The sequence below is a fragment of the Strix uralensis genome, chromosome 4 (genome assembly GCF_047716275.1).
Source record: "Strix uralensis isolate ZFMK-TIS-50842 chromosome 4, bStrUra1, whole genome shotgun sequence".
NCBI classification, from domain to species: domain Eukaryota; kingdom Metazoa; phylum Chordata; class Aves; order Strigiformes; family Strigidae; genus Strix; species Strix uralensis.
Genome location: NC_133975.1, coordinates 36,383,604 through 36,397,004, shown reverse-complemented (window position 1 = coordinate 36,397,004; position 13,401 = coordinate 36,383,604). Strand labels below are relative to the sequence as shown.

Genomic DNA, 13,401 nt, shown 5'->3' with positions numbered 1-13,401 from the left:
GTGAACACAATGAAGGCAAATGTTTCAGTGAAACCAAGTATTTTTCTTTTTGTAACCCAGTCCAAAGGAACTATCTAAATACATAAAGCTGAACATCATTGTTACCAGCAGCAGAAATTCCAGACTGATAAAACTGTGATACTCGCTTCAACTATTTTTATCAGTTAATAACATTACACTAGTGTCAGCACAACTTTCATCTCTTGTATTCTACATTAATTCCCGTTTTCCAATCCTTTACAGCTCTGAATCATACATAAGCAAAAAATCTCTTCATTCTGTCAATGAATATTATTTCCTCAGCTTTTAAAATTTATTCTACAAAGAGATGTTTCTTTGTATTTACATCAGCTAAGTCTACACTTCTAGTCTAAGCTTCAGATGATAAAGCGTGATCTTGCCCTTGACTGATGCTGCTCAGTAAGTACAACACGACTAAGGCTTCTCTGCAGGAAAATATTTTAAGGACCAAACAAAGCTCAAAATCCAACCTGTTGATTGATAACATCAAAAATGAAACGTATAAACAAGTTAAAAGAAAGGATTCAGGAATAGTCAGCAAAGCTCACTTTTTTGTGATTTCATTAGTTTGTTAAAATTGAAAAATTGTATCTATGATCATATTCATCAACACTGCAATTCCTATATGAATTACTTTTTCACATTACATTAGTAGAAAATATAATTCATCAGAAAAGTGAGGCCATTCTTGAAACATCACTGTAATTTTCTTATTTTTAACTTGAATCTGCTGTTATTCTTTGGCACTGAGAAGGCTGGTAAATGACCTCAGTGTGTATAATGCAGCCACAGCAATCAAAAAAGTACTCAGAACAAATGCCATCACCTTTTGAATAAAATTCAAGTTAATCTTCACAATAAATACTAAATTCCCTTTAATTATATTGATTAACTAGCAGTTCCTATCGAAATGCCAATTTCCTCTTTGAAAAATGCATCAGTTCTGCAAGAACTTAATTTCACAGAAACACAGCTTAGTGTATTCTAGGTAACAAAAATTATATTCCTGAAAAGACCACAAACACACAAGGGAAAGGTGCTTAGTACAGGTTTTTCACACTGTTGACATACTACGTATTCTGGAATTCAATTATTTGTTTAATTTATTTTAAATTAGTAAAATAAATTCTGTGAACAAGCATGTAATACAGTAATACAGAAGCAAATAATAATCCAGTATTGATTACACAAACCCCTTCTTTAACACTGGACTCCCTCAACCATTCCAACCTCAAAGTAAAAGACCAAGAAGAGAAAATATTGCCAAAATTTTTCCTAAAACAAGAAAGTGTTGAGATGGCACAAAGATAGATTAGAAAGGCTGGGTGAAGGTGTCTTTCAGCGAACAAAAACTCCCATTGATGGTCATCTTGCATGCATTAAGCGTAGCTTTATCAGACATGTTTGCAAAAAATTCCACAATTGCAATCATTATTCAGAAAGCAGGAATAAGGACTTCTAATGACGTGTTAGTGTACATCAGTAATCACATAGTAATTGAGGCTGGAAGGGCCCCCTCCAGAGGTCATCTAGTCCAACCTCCTGCTAAAAGCAGGTCTAATCAGATCAGGTTGCTCAGGGCTGTGTCCAGGTGAGTCCTGAACACCTCCAGAAATGGAGATTCCACAGCCTTTCTGGGCATCCTTGACCAGTATTTGACCAAAATCTCCTTATGTGTATGATTAGGCACATCCTGAAAATGAAAACAGTTTATTTTTATGCATTAATCAATCAGATATCATATGTGCGCTTAATACTACTGAAAATGACTCCTGAAGATGCATGCCAATTAGAAAAAGCAGTTTCATCATCCATTAGGTTTTCACAGCGGTGGTTTGATTTCTTGGAAATACCAGAAGATCTGAGATTAGTGAATAAGCCAAACTCACATTTTCAACACAACCATCAGGAAAGAACAAAGACAAATTGCTGCAAAATCACATTTGAAAAAGGACCTTCAGCATTCATCTAAGTAGTTATAATTAGTAGTAAATAATAAAAAGATGACCTCTCACCAAACCTCTTACTGTATTACTTATTTCACTTATGTGTCTTACCGGTCTTTCATGTTCAAGGATGGATGACTTTCCCGGCTCATATTCAAAAATACTTCTTGGCTCAGAACGGAACTTGCGGGTATCTACCTTTCTGTCAGGGGGATCCCAGTCATTTCTAAATAGCAAATATGAGCAACTGAGTTAATTTACTGTCATCACCATCTGCTTTACAACTCTGTGCAAGAGAAACATGCAAAACCAAATGAATTTCAGCATGGTTTCTCTTTCTAGATTTCAGTTGTGAAATGTCTGGTCTAGCATCCCAATGTTTTAAGCACTGTATCGTCTTAACCTGTTTACAGCAGGTATACTCAGTACAGCAGGTATACTCAGTACAGCAGGAAAAATGCTAGAGGTGTCCAGCCTCTGTGATCACTCATACTTTTGTTACAACTAGTAGACCAGTTAAAAAACTTCCCTGACATACTGTGTCAAAATAGCATGACATGCCTTCTCAAATTGCAAATTTACTATACTTGTTTTATGCACTATACTAATACAGGCAAGTAATAGATATTTTTGTCATCACACTGTATGATAGTAAGTCCATATTGAAAAAGTTACAAAATTTTCTGAGACAAAAAATGAGGAATTGTTTTAAAAGACAGTGTGAAAATCTAGTAGATGCTCTTTATCCTGATCTGTAGTGGAACTGCTCCTGAATACGCTTGCAAGTGGTATACCGTTTCCTTGGAAATTTGAATAAACAAGAACAAGAATTTGGCAGCGGGCTTTGGGACAGAAATGTATCCATTTTCTGTATAACTATAAATTTGCTTTCAATTTAATAGTGCTATGCAAAGAATAAAAAGTAACCCCTACTACTATATTTTTTCAGTAATTTACCATGTTACATTAATAGCTACCTATATATTTTTGGGCGATAGTTAGCTAGTTACTATCACAGTGAGAGCTACATTTTCATCGCAGCTTTTGTAGTCACTGCCTACATTGCATTTGGAAAACTGTAGCTCACACATCTTTTTATTTAGCTCTGTGTAAAATGACCTACTAGTAACTCAAAGAATGGGGGAAAGTGGAAATCCTATCAGCTACTGTCTGCATTTACAATAAGAAAGATCACACACTGATTAAATTCTATTAGTTCTATCAGCCTTTCTGATGTGACTTGGTTTGATATGACCTGACATAATAAGGCATGTGTCATGTGCCTTAAAATAATCTATGGGGTAGCTTTTGTTTACAGTATGTTTGTGAGTGCAATTTCTGGGACACAGACACCTCTATTTATAAAATGCCCTACATTTCAAAGGAAGTAGTTCTACATGGCTCTATTGTTTATTTTCACTGACAAAAAAATTCATTTCAGAGCAGAAAAGGTTGTATTTTTTGAGAATGAACAGGAAAACGGGAATGTTCTGATCAAGTTGCATTATACTGCAAGCCACTGAAGGAAAAAGGATGCTACTGAAATTCTGATTCACGCTCAGTTCACCTAATTTACAGTGTTTAGCCTGTAATCCCTTATGGACTATATTTTTGAGCCCAACTGTTAATGCAAACCATATCTTGCCTCCCAGCTATGAAACTGTGATGCAAGTAAACCTAAGCCTCTTATGTGAGATTTTAAATACTCAGGCTTTATAGGCAATTAAAAAAAGAATCTCCCAATGGCAGGGAAAGATTGACGAGCTATAGGTGTCAGCAGCAGACAAAGCATAACTAACGGGTTTGCCATCCCCTGGTCTGGACAACACAGATTTCCACTGCCTGTCTTATCATGCAGGATATTAAAAGGAGAGGCTAAACATCTAAATTCAGTGCTGAAACAGTTATTTTCAAGCAACTGCATGATAAAAGCAACTGCAACAGGCCTCAGTTTCTGTGACCAAGGCATTTGGCCTAGCACAGGATGATGACTCACATAACTTCAGAGATCAAAGCTAAGCAGAATCCACATTTTGGTCCTTGCTAACAAAATCTACACTTTTGTATGACTTGCTAGCAAAACTCAAACCTCAGTGCCTCTGGGAGGTAGCCCAACTCTAACCCCTAGCATTTCCTCTTGACAACCTGCCCTCAGAAGCAGGAGTAGCCAAAATCAGTAATCATCGAGCAATCTAATTTTTCTCTGCAGTATATGTATCTGCTGGATTAACTTTTAGATTGCCACTACCTACAAATTTTTCAAAAAGCCATAGTCACAGTCTTAAACACTTAGCATGGTCTTTTATTTTATTCAAACTGCAAATTATTTGAAACTATTTAATATTTTCTACATATAAAAATGTTTACAATGTCCAAGCTGACAAAAATGGGCAAATTTTGTTTTGTTACTTGAGTGTAAGCAAGAGAGGTGGGTTTGTAGCCACAAATGGAACAAAAAATGACCCTTTTCATATATAAAATATATACACACACACATAAATGTATAATAAAAGAATATTATATTAGTATGTAGTATTCATGAATGTAAACACTAAAGAAAATGCTTTGTACTTGAGGTTGTAGCTGCAGATATGCTGAAGAATCTATAGAGTTTGTGTGCAGGGTTTTATCAGAAGGACAAGCATTTCTTTCATGAGTTATTAAGTATTAACCTTTTCCAAACAGAACTCTAACCACTGAGACCTGGTTTTGGGCAGCAAGTTTGAAGCTGGAAAACCATGAGAAATCTGAAATACCCCTTTAATCTGTAAACACCTTCTTGGTCTACCAAAACGGAGATGGAGATTGAAAAAGTGGGGATATAAAGCACTTCTGACCTCTGGAAAAACGTGGGTTGACTGCTATACTCTTACAGTTTTGCTCTTCCTTGAATTTCAATTTACAACATCTTTTAGATCTTTTCTCTTTGCTACTGGATACCATAAATAGCCTTTCCTACTCAGAGACTAACTATTCAAGACAGCTGCTAGAGCACGGATTGTTCTGAAACACAAACAAGTAGGACAATCCCACTAATGAGAATGAAAACTTTAAATGCTCATGGTGGTATAACTTGTAAGAAAAAGCACTTATTTAGCATGTTTGAAGAAATGGCAGCACCACACACAATGCCCACACTACTGATGAAGATTACCCCTCATCACCTGACTGTCCCTTGAATAAAGAAAGCCCTTGAAGTCACATTATTCTATAGCTGCTACTTTATCCTTTGTGATATCCTGTAATTGGATTACTGCAGATACCAAGAACACTTTTTGAAAATATGCTAACTTACTTTTCTGGTATAGACCTTTCCCTCAGACGATGTGGTGGTACTGGAGGTGGCACATGTGGAGGTGGTAAAGGGGATGAGACCTTAAAGGCATCAGAGCTACTGTCAGAAGCACTTTTAGACAATGGTCTGTACGTCTGAGTCTTTGCAGCTGGGTGTGCCTGAGCAGAGAAGGATGGACTGTAGCTACCTAATATAAAACAAAACCAGAAATAGTCACAGCATGATAAATGAGTTTTATTTTAATAAAACACAACACGGAACACTACAAGAACCCACAGTTACTCAACAAAGATACAAGGTTACAAAAATGTGTAAATGCATTTTTAAAAGTACATGCTGTATACTGTGTAGCTCATTAGAATTTTTTTTATATATTTCTATATAAAACTACAAACACACAGATAAAGTGCAGTATAGTTAAAATAAATTAATGATTAATTTGAGGGGGGAAGAAGTTAATGGCTGTATATATCCATCAAAGCTGTTAATGACAGCCTATAATTAATCCCCAGGCTCATCCTGCCTCTCAGTTGTTCTATGTTCAGATGTAAGAGAAAAGGCAGGAAATACACACTTTTTCCCATTGTTTTAATAATTCCTGTTAGCGTGGGACAACTAGGCAATAGCGTATCTTGAAGAGGATCACAAGAATCCAAAGAGATCTCAGACAACTGACCCACAAAAATGCTCTCAACAGTACAGAGAAAGGCAGTATGAGACCATATCAAATTCAACAAACACTGAAATGGAAGAATTTTGAATGGCAATTTTGTACCAGGCACTATGGTTTTTTTTCACACATACAGTCTACTCACACTTTCATTTTTGTTTTTGTAAATAATTTTACCACATGGTTATAAACTTCTGAAAGATACAACAGTTATATGTCTTAGTTTAATATGTCTGTCTTGCAGCTAAATAACATCAACACCTGTGCCTACAGCAAAAATGAACAAGATCATAAAACAGAATCATCTTTATTAGGCAGTCTTACTGCATATTTTAAAAGGTGTTTTCAGTACAATTCTTTTGTCTTCCCATGTCAGTAATTAGCATTTGTACTTTCACACAGTAGTTCCCTTTTTTTTTTGATAAGGAAAGACTGCATTACTCACAATCACTAGTGAAAATAAATGCAATGTAATCAAGAAACTACAGTATTACAGTGTATCTCATCTGCAGTAAGAGGCCCACAGCTGCAATTCATTTCTGTGGTAAGAATGAAACCAAAATTAAATTTTGTTTCATTTGGGAAAAAAGGCATGAAAAAACACCAACTGAGATCAAACAATACGATAAGAAGTGTTTATATAAGCAAGCATGTGTAGTTAACTACCCCTGTTACTTGCTGACATTAACAAAAGACTCATTTTGAAGTGAGGGAATAATTCCTACCAGTACTGTATGCATAGGCAGTATTATACATGTCTGTGTCATCATCTACAAAAAGAAAACCACAGTTATAGTAGTGCAATACATGCCAGTTTATCACAGCAATGCAGCTTTGGTTTTACAAATACAAACAGAAGATTGGCAGGCAATTAAGCACTGTATTTCTTTTCTTCATCTCATAGGTGTTTTCTGAAGACTCTCTCTTCCCATTATACTTACGATAGGCTATTTTTACCATTTTATTGGTAAAATGGTATCTTCTGGTCATGTCACCCATATTACGTGCTTACTGGTTAGCAGCAAATTGCACATTACAGCTTTTTGTCTGTTCTTCTCCCTTCCCCAAACTCAATTTCTTCCTCTTGTCATCTCTCCTGTACTAGAGACTATTAAGTTGTTCCAATCACAAAAAGCAACCTCAAATATCTACTATGTGACTAGTGTTCAAAATAGATTTTGTAAGCCAAAATTCTCCTGCTTACATTCTTTATTCTCCCACTAACATTCTGTGTGACCATACTGAATGCAAGCTCTAACTCAGACCAATAAAGTCTCCTTCCTTCCAGAGGTGTAATGAGCATAATTGCCATTTATACAGTTTCTTGACATCCTTGGTGACAATCATGATAAAGGATGTTAACTCTAAAGCTAGTAATGTCACCAAAGCTCCATTTCAGCAAAACCAAATAAGACAGTCTGCAAAGAAAATGCAGTTCAGACAGAAAATGTATCCTCAAAACAGCCTGTTTACTAGCCCATGCTGTTCTAACACATGAGCTCTCCAAAAGAAAGCTGGTATGGCAGGAGATTTACAGTGGCCAATTTCTCATCCCTCAAACTGGAGATGAGGATCACTTCACAGAGATCCCCAGTGACATGGAATCATAGTGGTTGCATACGTATCTAATGACTTTAATTTTTGTTTAGTTTTAGTAACAAAATAAATCCATGAGAAATTTTCAGCATTTAGCAGAGAAAAATACTCTCTCTGCAGTAAAATGTATCATCGAATTTACCCATTTGATTTGATTCATTATCTGACACTTGATGAACACTTGTATTTTCACATAGACAATCAAAATGCAGAAAAGTGCATTTTTTAATACCACTGAGAACAACCCAGCCAAGGCAAAACCATACTTACCAGGTTTATGAACCATATGGATTTGCTTGAACATTGTCTTGTACCAATCCTTCGGCCTGTCAACGGTCTAAATAAAATACAGTTTTTAACAATTAACAAAAAACCCCCCAAACAACCCTGTGTGTACAGATCTGATCAGACATTTAATGTTATTCTGGACACAAAGTCTATTATGTTTTGTCCCCTATTTAATATAATCATTTTCATACCATCTAATTTCAAATGATGTATTTAAGCTTTTCATCTAGGAATTCCTGTAACAAGTTCTGGAAGACACTGAACACTAAGTCAGTTTTGGACTCTGATCTTCAAGGACACAGTGGTTAGGAACATAGGAATTAGTGCCAGATCAAGAGTTTATCTTCTTAGTGCCCTATAATTGACAACTATGAATGCCAGATACTTCACAGAAAAACACGAACACCTCAGCAGTTATACTTACAAGTGTGTAAGAAAAGCTTCTTTTGAACTCCTGGCATTTTCCAACTTAAATATCTTCAAAATGTAATTGTTAAATAATGCAGAAAAACTTTGGAATATTACCAAGAAAAGAATTAATACAACGCTACATTTAAGAGTTAATGGCTGGATTGTAAACAAACAGTATTTCCTTTTATCACTTTTAAATTTCCTTTCCAGACAGCTTAATTTTAACTTATTTTTCTGTTTTGAGAAAAGTGAATACAATATACCTTTCAATAACCACTCAAAAAATACTTATCCTTACTTTTGTAAACTAAGCAATCCCAAAGTTTGCAAAATCTCCTCATAGCAACATTTGCTCATGCTTCTAATTATTTTTATCTCTTACCCTTCTGCACTTTATCTTTCGCTGCAACTTACTTTGAGCTAGGATGATAGTATTTCAGAACAGGAGATAAAACAAAGGCAAACACATTTTCAATATTGTTCTTCTTAGGTCCTAAAATTTTACTCATTCCACAGTAGTCAGAAAAGCAAAAGTTTTAATGCAGATGTACAAAATTATCTTCAAACCTCATGTTGCACAGGGATAATTCAAAAGACCCCTTTTGATGTGCATTATCTTGCATGAGCTAATACTAAATCTGCAATCACCCTGCCCGCTTCTCTTTACCATGAAAAGTGAAAATCCACAAATTCTTCTTACAAAATAAGCGACAGATCTCAGTGTGTTCACCTGGCTCCATGCCATTTTAGTGAATCACACTTTTGCCCTAAATACTTGGTACAGTTGCTGTACAAAATTAATCTGTGTTGTTAACAATGGTGAACTCTTACTATAAGGGACCAGGCAGAAAATGCTCCTGTATTTTGAGGAATCAATATTAGTTCTCATAAAATTGCTACTAAATGACATTTAAAAATGAAATTGCTTAAAAGAAGAGCTGACAGTGAACTGAAGAACTCCAGGATCTGCTGGGGAAGAAAGAATTTTAAGCAGACGGTCATGCTTTTTAACCAGACCTGCTTGCAAGACAGAGATGAAGGAGATACAGCTTTGTGTCAAGATCAGGTCCCTTCCCTCACCTACCAACATTCCTGACTTCTGCCAAAGAGAAGATATTCGGAAACAGATTTGGACCATTTTAACATTGTTTCCTTAAAGGTATTAAACATCTTTACTAGCAGAACTCTGAAAAGAATAATTTAGCTGGATTTGAAACAAGTATACTGTTTGGTGCTTCAATGTCATATATGTTCAAAAGTTTACAAGGAAGTCCAAAAGGTCTGAAGGAATTCACATTTATGGGCATAACCTCCATGGTACTCCTCATTTACTCCTCATACAGCAGTAGAAACCTGCAATGGTCCCATGACACTGCAACTGCCTTTCTGATTGTATTGGTCCAAGAAGAGTCTTCCAGTAGAGTTTGAATCAGCAATAGGTGAACAGACTGGAAACACTGCATAAATATTACTGCTATGACCCTACTGTTTGTCAAAGGACAAAGATGCATAGACATCTCTTTGCTGGATCCTCCTTATCAGTTAGATCCTCCACAAATCCACAGGCAGCTTCCACATAGAGATCAAGTATGGAGAAACTCCCGTGTGACCAGAGAAGGTCTCCCAACATCTTTCTGGACGTTCGAACATTTTTCTCTCATTATCTCCCCCCAGCCCTCACCTTGGGGTTTAAAGTCGCAGCCAATAATTTGGCTTTACACTATAAGCCAGATAGGATTAGTTATGGAATAGAATAAATTAATTTTAAAATACATTTTCTCAATTTATATTCACTAATCCCACATACCAACATTTGTTTGAGGAATTAGCAGCATTCACAATGCAGCAAGCCATTCAGATGCCATCCTGCTTTGCATACATTATAGCTGTTGCAATTAAATATAGGAACACGGTATCATCATATGCGAATGCACAATCAGCTAAATAGCATGAAAAGGACATAAGAAGTACCTGCGGTTGGTACTCAGGAGAGTCCATAATCATTGCGGTATTCTAATAATCCATCAGATAATATGTAATTAAAGGAGTCATTTATGACTTTCAGTGGACCTTCTGTGGGTTTTTTTTTCAAGCTGAAATATTACATTGCTAAGTATGGAAAAGAAATCTGGTGGGACTTGATTTTTTTTTCATTAGTAAATAGAGGCCTTTTTAGTCTACAGATTAATTTTGATAGTTAGACATGAAGCAATCATTTTGGATACCCTAAAACAGTGCGGTCATACTGATTTCTGTGAATCTGTTTTTACCTTTCCTAGACCCTGTCAGTGGTAAACTCTGGTGGTGCCATTTGACTGAATGCTTTTCTGAGCGAACAGCATTTTACCCTCTCTTTTCCAAAGACCTCATTTTTAATGCCTTGGAATCTCATAATCTTTGGCGCAGGGCTTGGCACACTGGCAGAACTTAACAATGATATGAATTTTCAGGCTTCAGACTTGCACTTCCCAGAGCTGGCAGGAACTAAAGTCATATGGAGGGAACATGCTAACTTGGGATAGAGGTTCTGAGAGAAGGGAAGGCTTTATAGGAATCCTTCCACTCTCAGCTGCTTTGGATAGAGAGGGTTTGCAGGAATAGAAAGAGAACATCACTCTGCTTTCCTTGGCTAAACAGCTGTCACAGACCGTGTTCTGAGAGTGAACGCAGACTCAGAGGAGAAAACCACAGCTTGAAAAATCTCACTACTCCTGAAAAGCACTCCAAATCTGGAATACAGATACTCCCAAATTCTTATTTACAAGTTTACCTGTGAGTAGCATAGTGTTTCAGAACACAGTGTGTATGTTACCTATCACCCATAAATCTGCATTTACTGCTTTTTTGATAGAATGTTGCCATTTTCATAAAGATGGAAGAATAAGAAACTTAAACTTTGCATGCAATGATAAACTCAAATAATTTGAAAACTTCTTTCTCTCTCCAGATGGAGTGAGGCTGAACTTTCTTGAAGAAGATTCCTATTTGGATTGCTCACTGACCTTGGATAAAGAGCAAGTAATATGTACTACCTTCTACTGTTCATGGGAAACACAGCTGTAGCAATTTTGCACGTTTCTGCACAGTACTGCACTTCTAAAAGGTGTGAAGGTGCAGCATATTTGAGTCTTTTGCTGACAACTATATCACCTCTGTTCTGACACGACTGGGGTACATGGGGCTCACATATACTTGTGTGCATTTAAAATGTAATCTCAAATCAGTATCTTGAAAACAATCTCACTTCCAGCTAAGTCCTAACAGAGCAGAATATGGACACAAAGTGGCACATGAGACACACTCACACACATGTGCTTTTAACTCCTATCTCATTGTGAGAATCACTTCTATAATGCTGTTTACAAGCTGTAAGATATTTTGAAATTGAAACATAACAAAAACCAGAGGAAATCCAGCTGAAAAGTGTCCTAATTCAAATTACATTATGATTTTAGGACAAAATCTGAGAGACTCAGACCATGCAATCAGAAAGTTAAATATAGGTTGGCAGATTGCCAACTCTGTTAAGCACACTTGAGGGGGATTTCTGGTATAATCTTACATAACTGAGATGCACCCTATTAGATCAATCTGCTATTAAAAACAAAAGAACAAAAATAATTACTTTATCCTATATAAAGTACAGGGACTATTTACTTAAAAAGGGGGTAGGAAGCTAGAGCATTGTCACAAAGAAATTTCTTCATTTTTAAAAGATTCTGATCGTATTACATTTTATATAAAAAATAAAGCAAGAAATGCCAGAATCTCCCCCCCCTTCTTATCAAAATTGTCCCCGTCTTACCACTTATTCTGATTTTTTCCTATTGCTTTCTCCATCAATTCCTGATTTTCCCCCTAATTTTTCAATCCTTTGAAGCAGTTCTTAGCAATACAACAGCCCCATATGTCAGTACTGGCAGAGAGGATACATCCAACAGCTGCTACAACCCTGCACCTCACAAAGACTTCACCTGCAAGGGCTCTGCTGCTTTCATCCTGGCTCCCACTCTTCTTACTCCTTCTCCGTCTAGCACAGCACCTCTCTGGCTGGGAAGGCCAGTAAGCACTTCCTTTACAGACCTAGTGCAGCTGCCACTGTGCTCTCTGGACCAGCCAGAAGAGGCTGCCCTGACAGCAGAGTGGAAAGAATGCTTCAGCAGAGTGAAAACAAAACTCTTCAGTTCGACATCCTGGAACCACTCAAGCAGTGACTAGTGGCAGATGATCAAAACTGGGCTAGTCACAATGAAAGAGCTTCCACGCTATTCGTTTACATGCCACTCAAGGGCACAATGATTATATATCGCACTTCCACAAAAATGCTAGTCGCTTAGGTTATTATCAGAACAAAAGTATTCACTTCTACACTACCCTGATGACATGCCCCCAAAAATGCAGAAGCGTGAGATTTTTATATATAGACACACATGTATACTTGCATGCATGCATATGTATAGTATGCATAAACTTTATTTTAGAAATAACAAAACAAATGCAATTACTGCGTATCTCCAAACGGCAAGAACTATGAGAGAAGCAAGAAAAAGACGCAAAATTTTGCCTACTTCTAATTAAAACTAGAAACATGAAGTTGCCCAATTATGCTCCCATCAGCGTTCTCCTTTTCCGTCAACACACAATATTATATTCATGAGCTCGTTGATTACACACACTGTATTCCACATTATGTAAGACTAGAAGAATGTGAAAAACCCATTACCAACAATCAATTCATTGTATGAGTTCATACACAGATTCCCCAGAATTTCCTACCGTTCTAATTGCTGTAGGGATTCCAGATTCATCTACCGGGCCAATCCCTGCATAATGTGGAGCTTTAATGACTGTAATTTTTTTTTCTTCTTCTGAGGATCTACAGATTGGTATTGTACTGGTGTTGGTGGTGCTGCCAACAGTCTGAACATGCTGTGAGTATGTCTCTGTGGACTCTGTAAAGATAACATGACAGAATATTGTATAATGATACAATAATCATACTTGGCAGCTATAACACGCTTCCCCATTTCAGTATGCTGTACAAAGACTGACAACAATCTTAACCACATACATATACAACACTTAAAAAAATCATCTTAGCTGGGGCTTTGCCCTACTTAATGCTACATTAACACAATCATAAACTTATTTAAGGACCAGACAGGCTATTCAAC

General features: G+C 36.6%; 1 protein-coding gene across 13 annotated transcripts in view; it reads right to left on the bottom strand.

Annotated features, from left to right (window-relative positions):
- The window catches only part of SORBS2 (sorbin and SH3 domain containing 2), a 175,557-nt gene that overhangs the window by 51,702 nt on the left and 110,454 nt on the right, over positions 1 to 13,401 (bottom strand). For 8 of the 13 annotated variants that reach the window (XM_074866354.1, XM_074866358.1, XM_074866355.1 and 5 more), the window contains 5 exons: positions 13,004 to 13,179; positions 7,799 to 7,865; positions 6,658 to 6,702; positions 5,263 to 5,449; positions 2,079 to 2,193 (listed from right to left, as the gene is read on the bottom strand). In XM_074866354.1, coding sequence (XP_074722455.1) covers positions 2,079 to 2,193; positions 5,263 to 5,449; positions 6,658 to 6,702; positions 7,799 to 7,865; positions 13,004 to 13,179 — 590 coding nt within the window. Of the gene's footprint in view, positions 1 to 2,078; positions 2,194 to 5,262; positions 5,450 to 6,657; positions 6,703 to 7,798; positions 7,866 to 12,201; positions 12,366 to 13,003; positions 13,180 to 13,401 lie in introns of those variants that run through there. The other 5 variants (XM_074866366.1, XM_074866361.1, XM_074866364.1 and 2 more) reach the window with 5 other exon arrangements.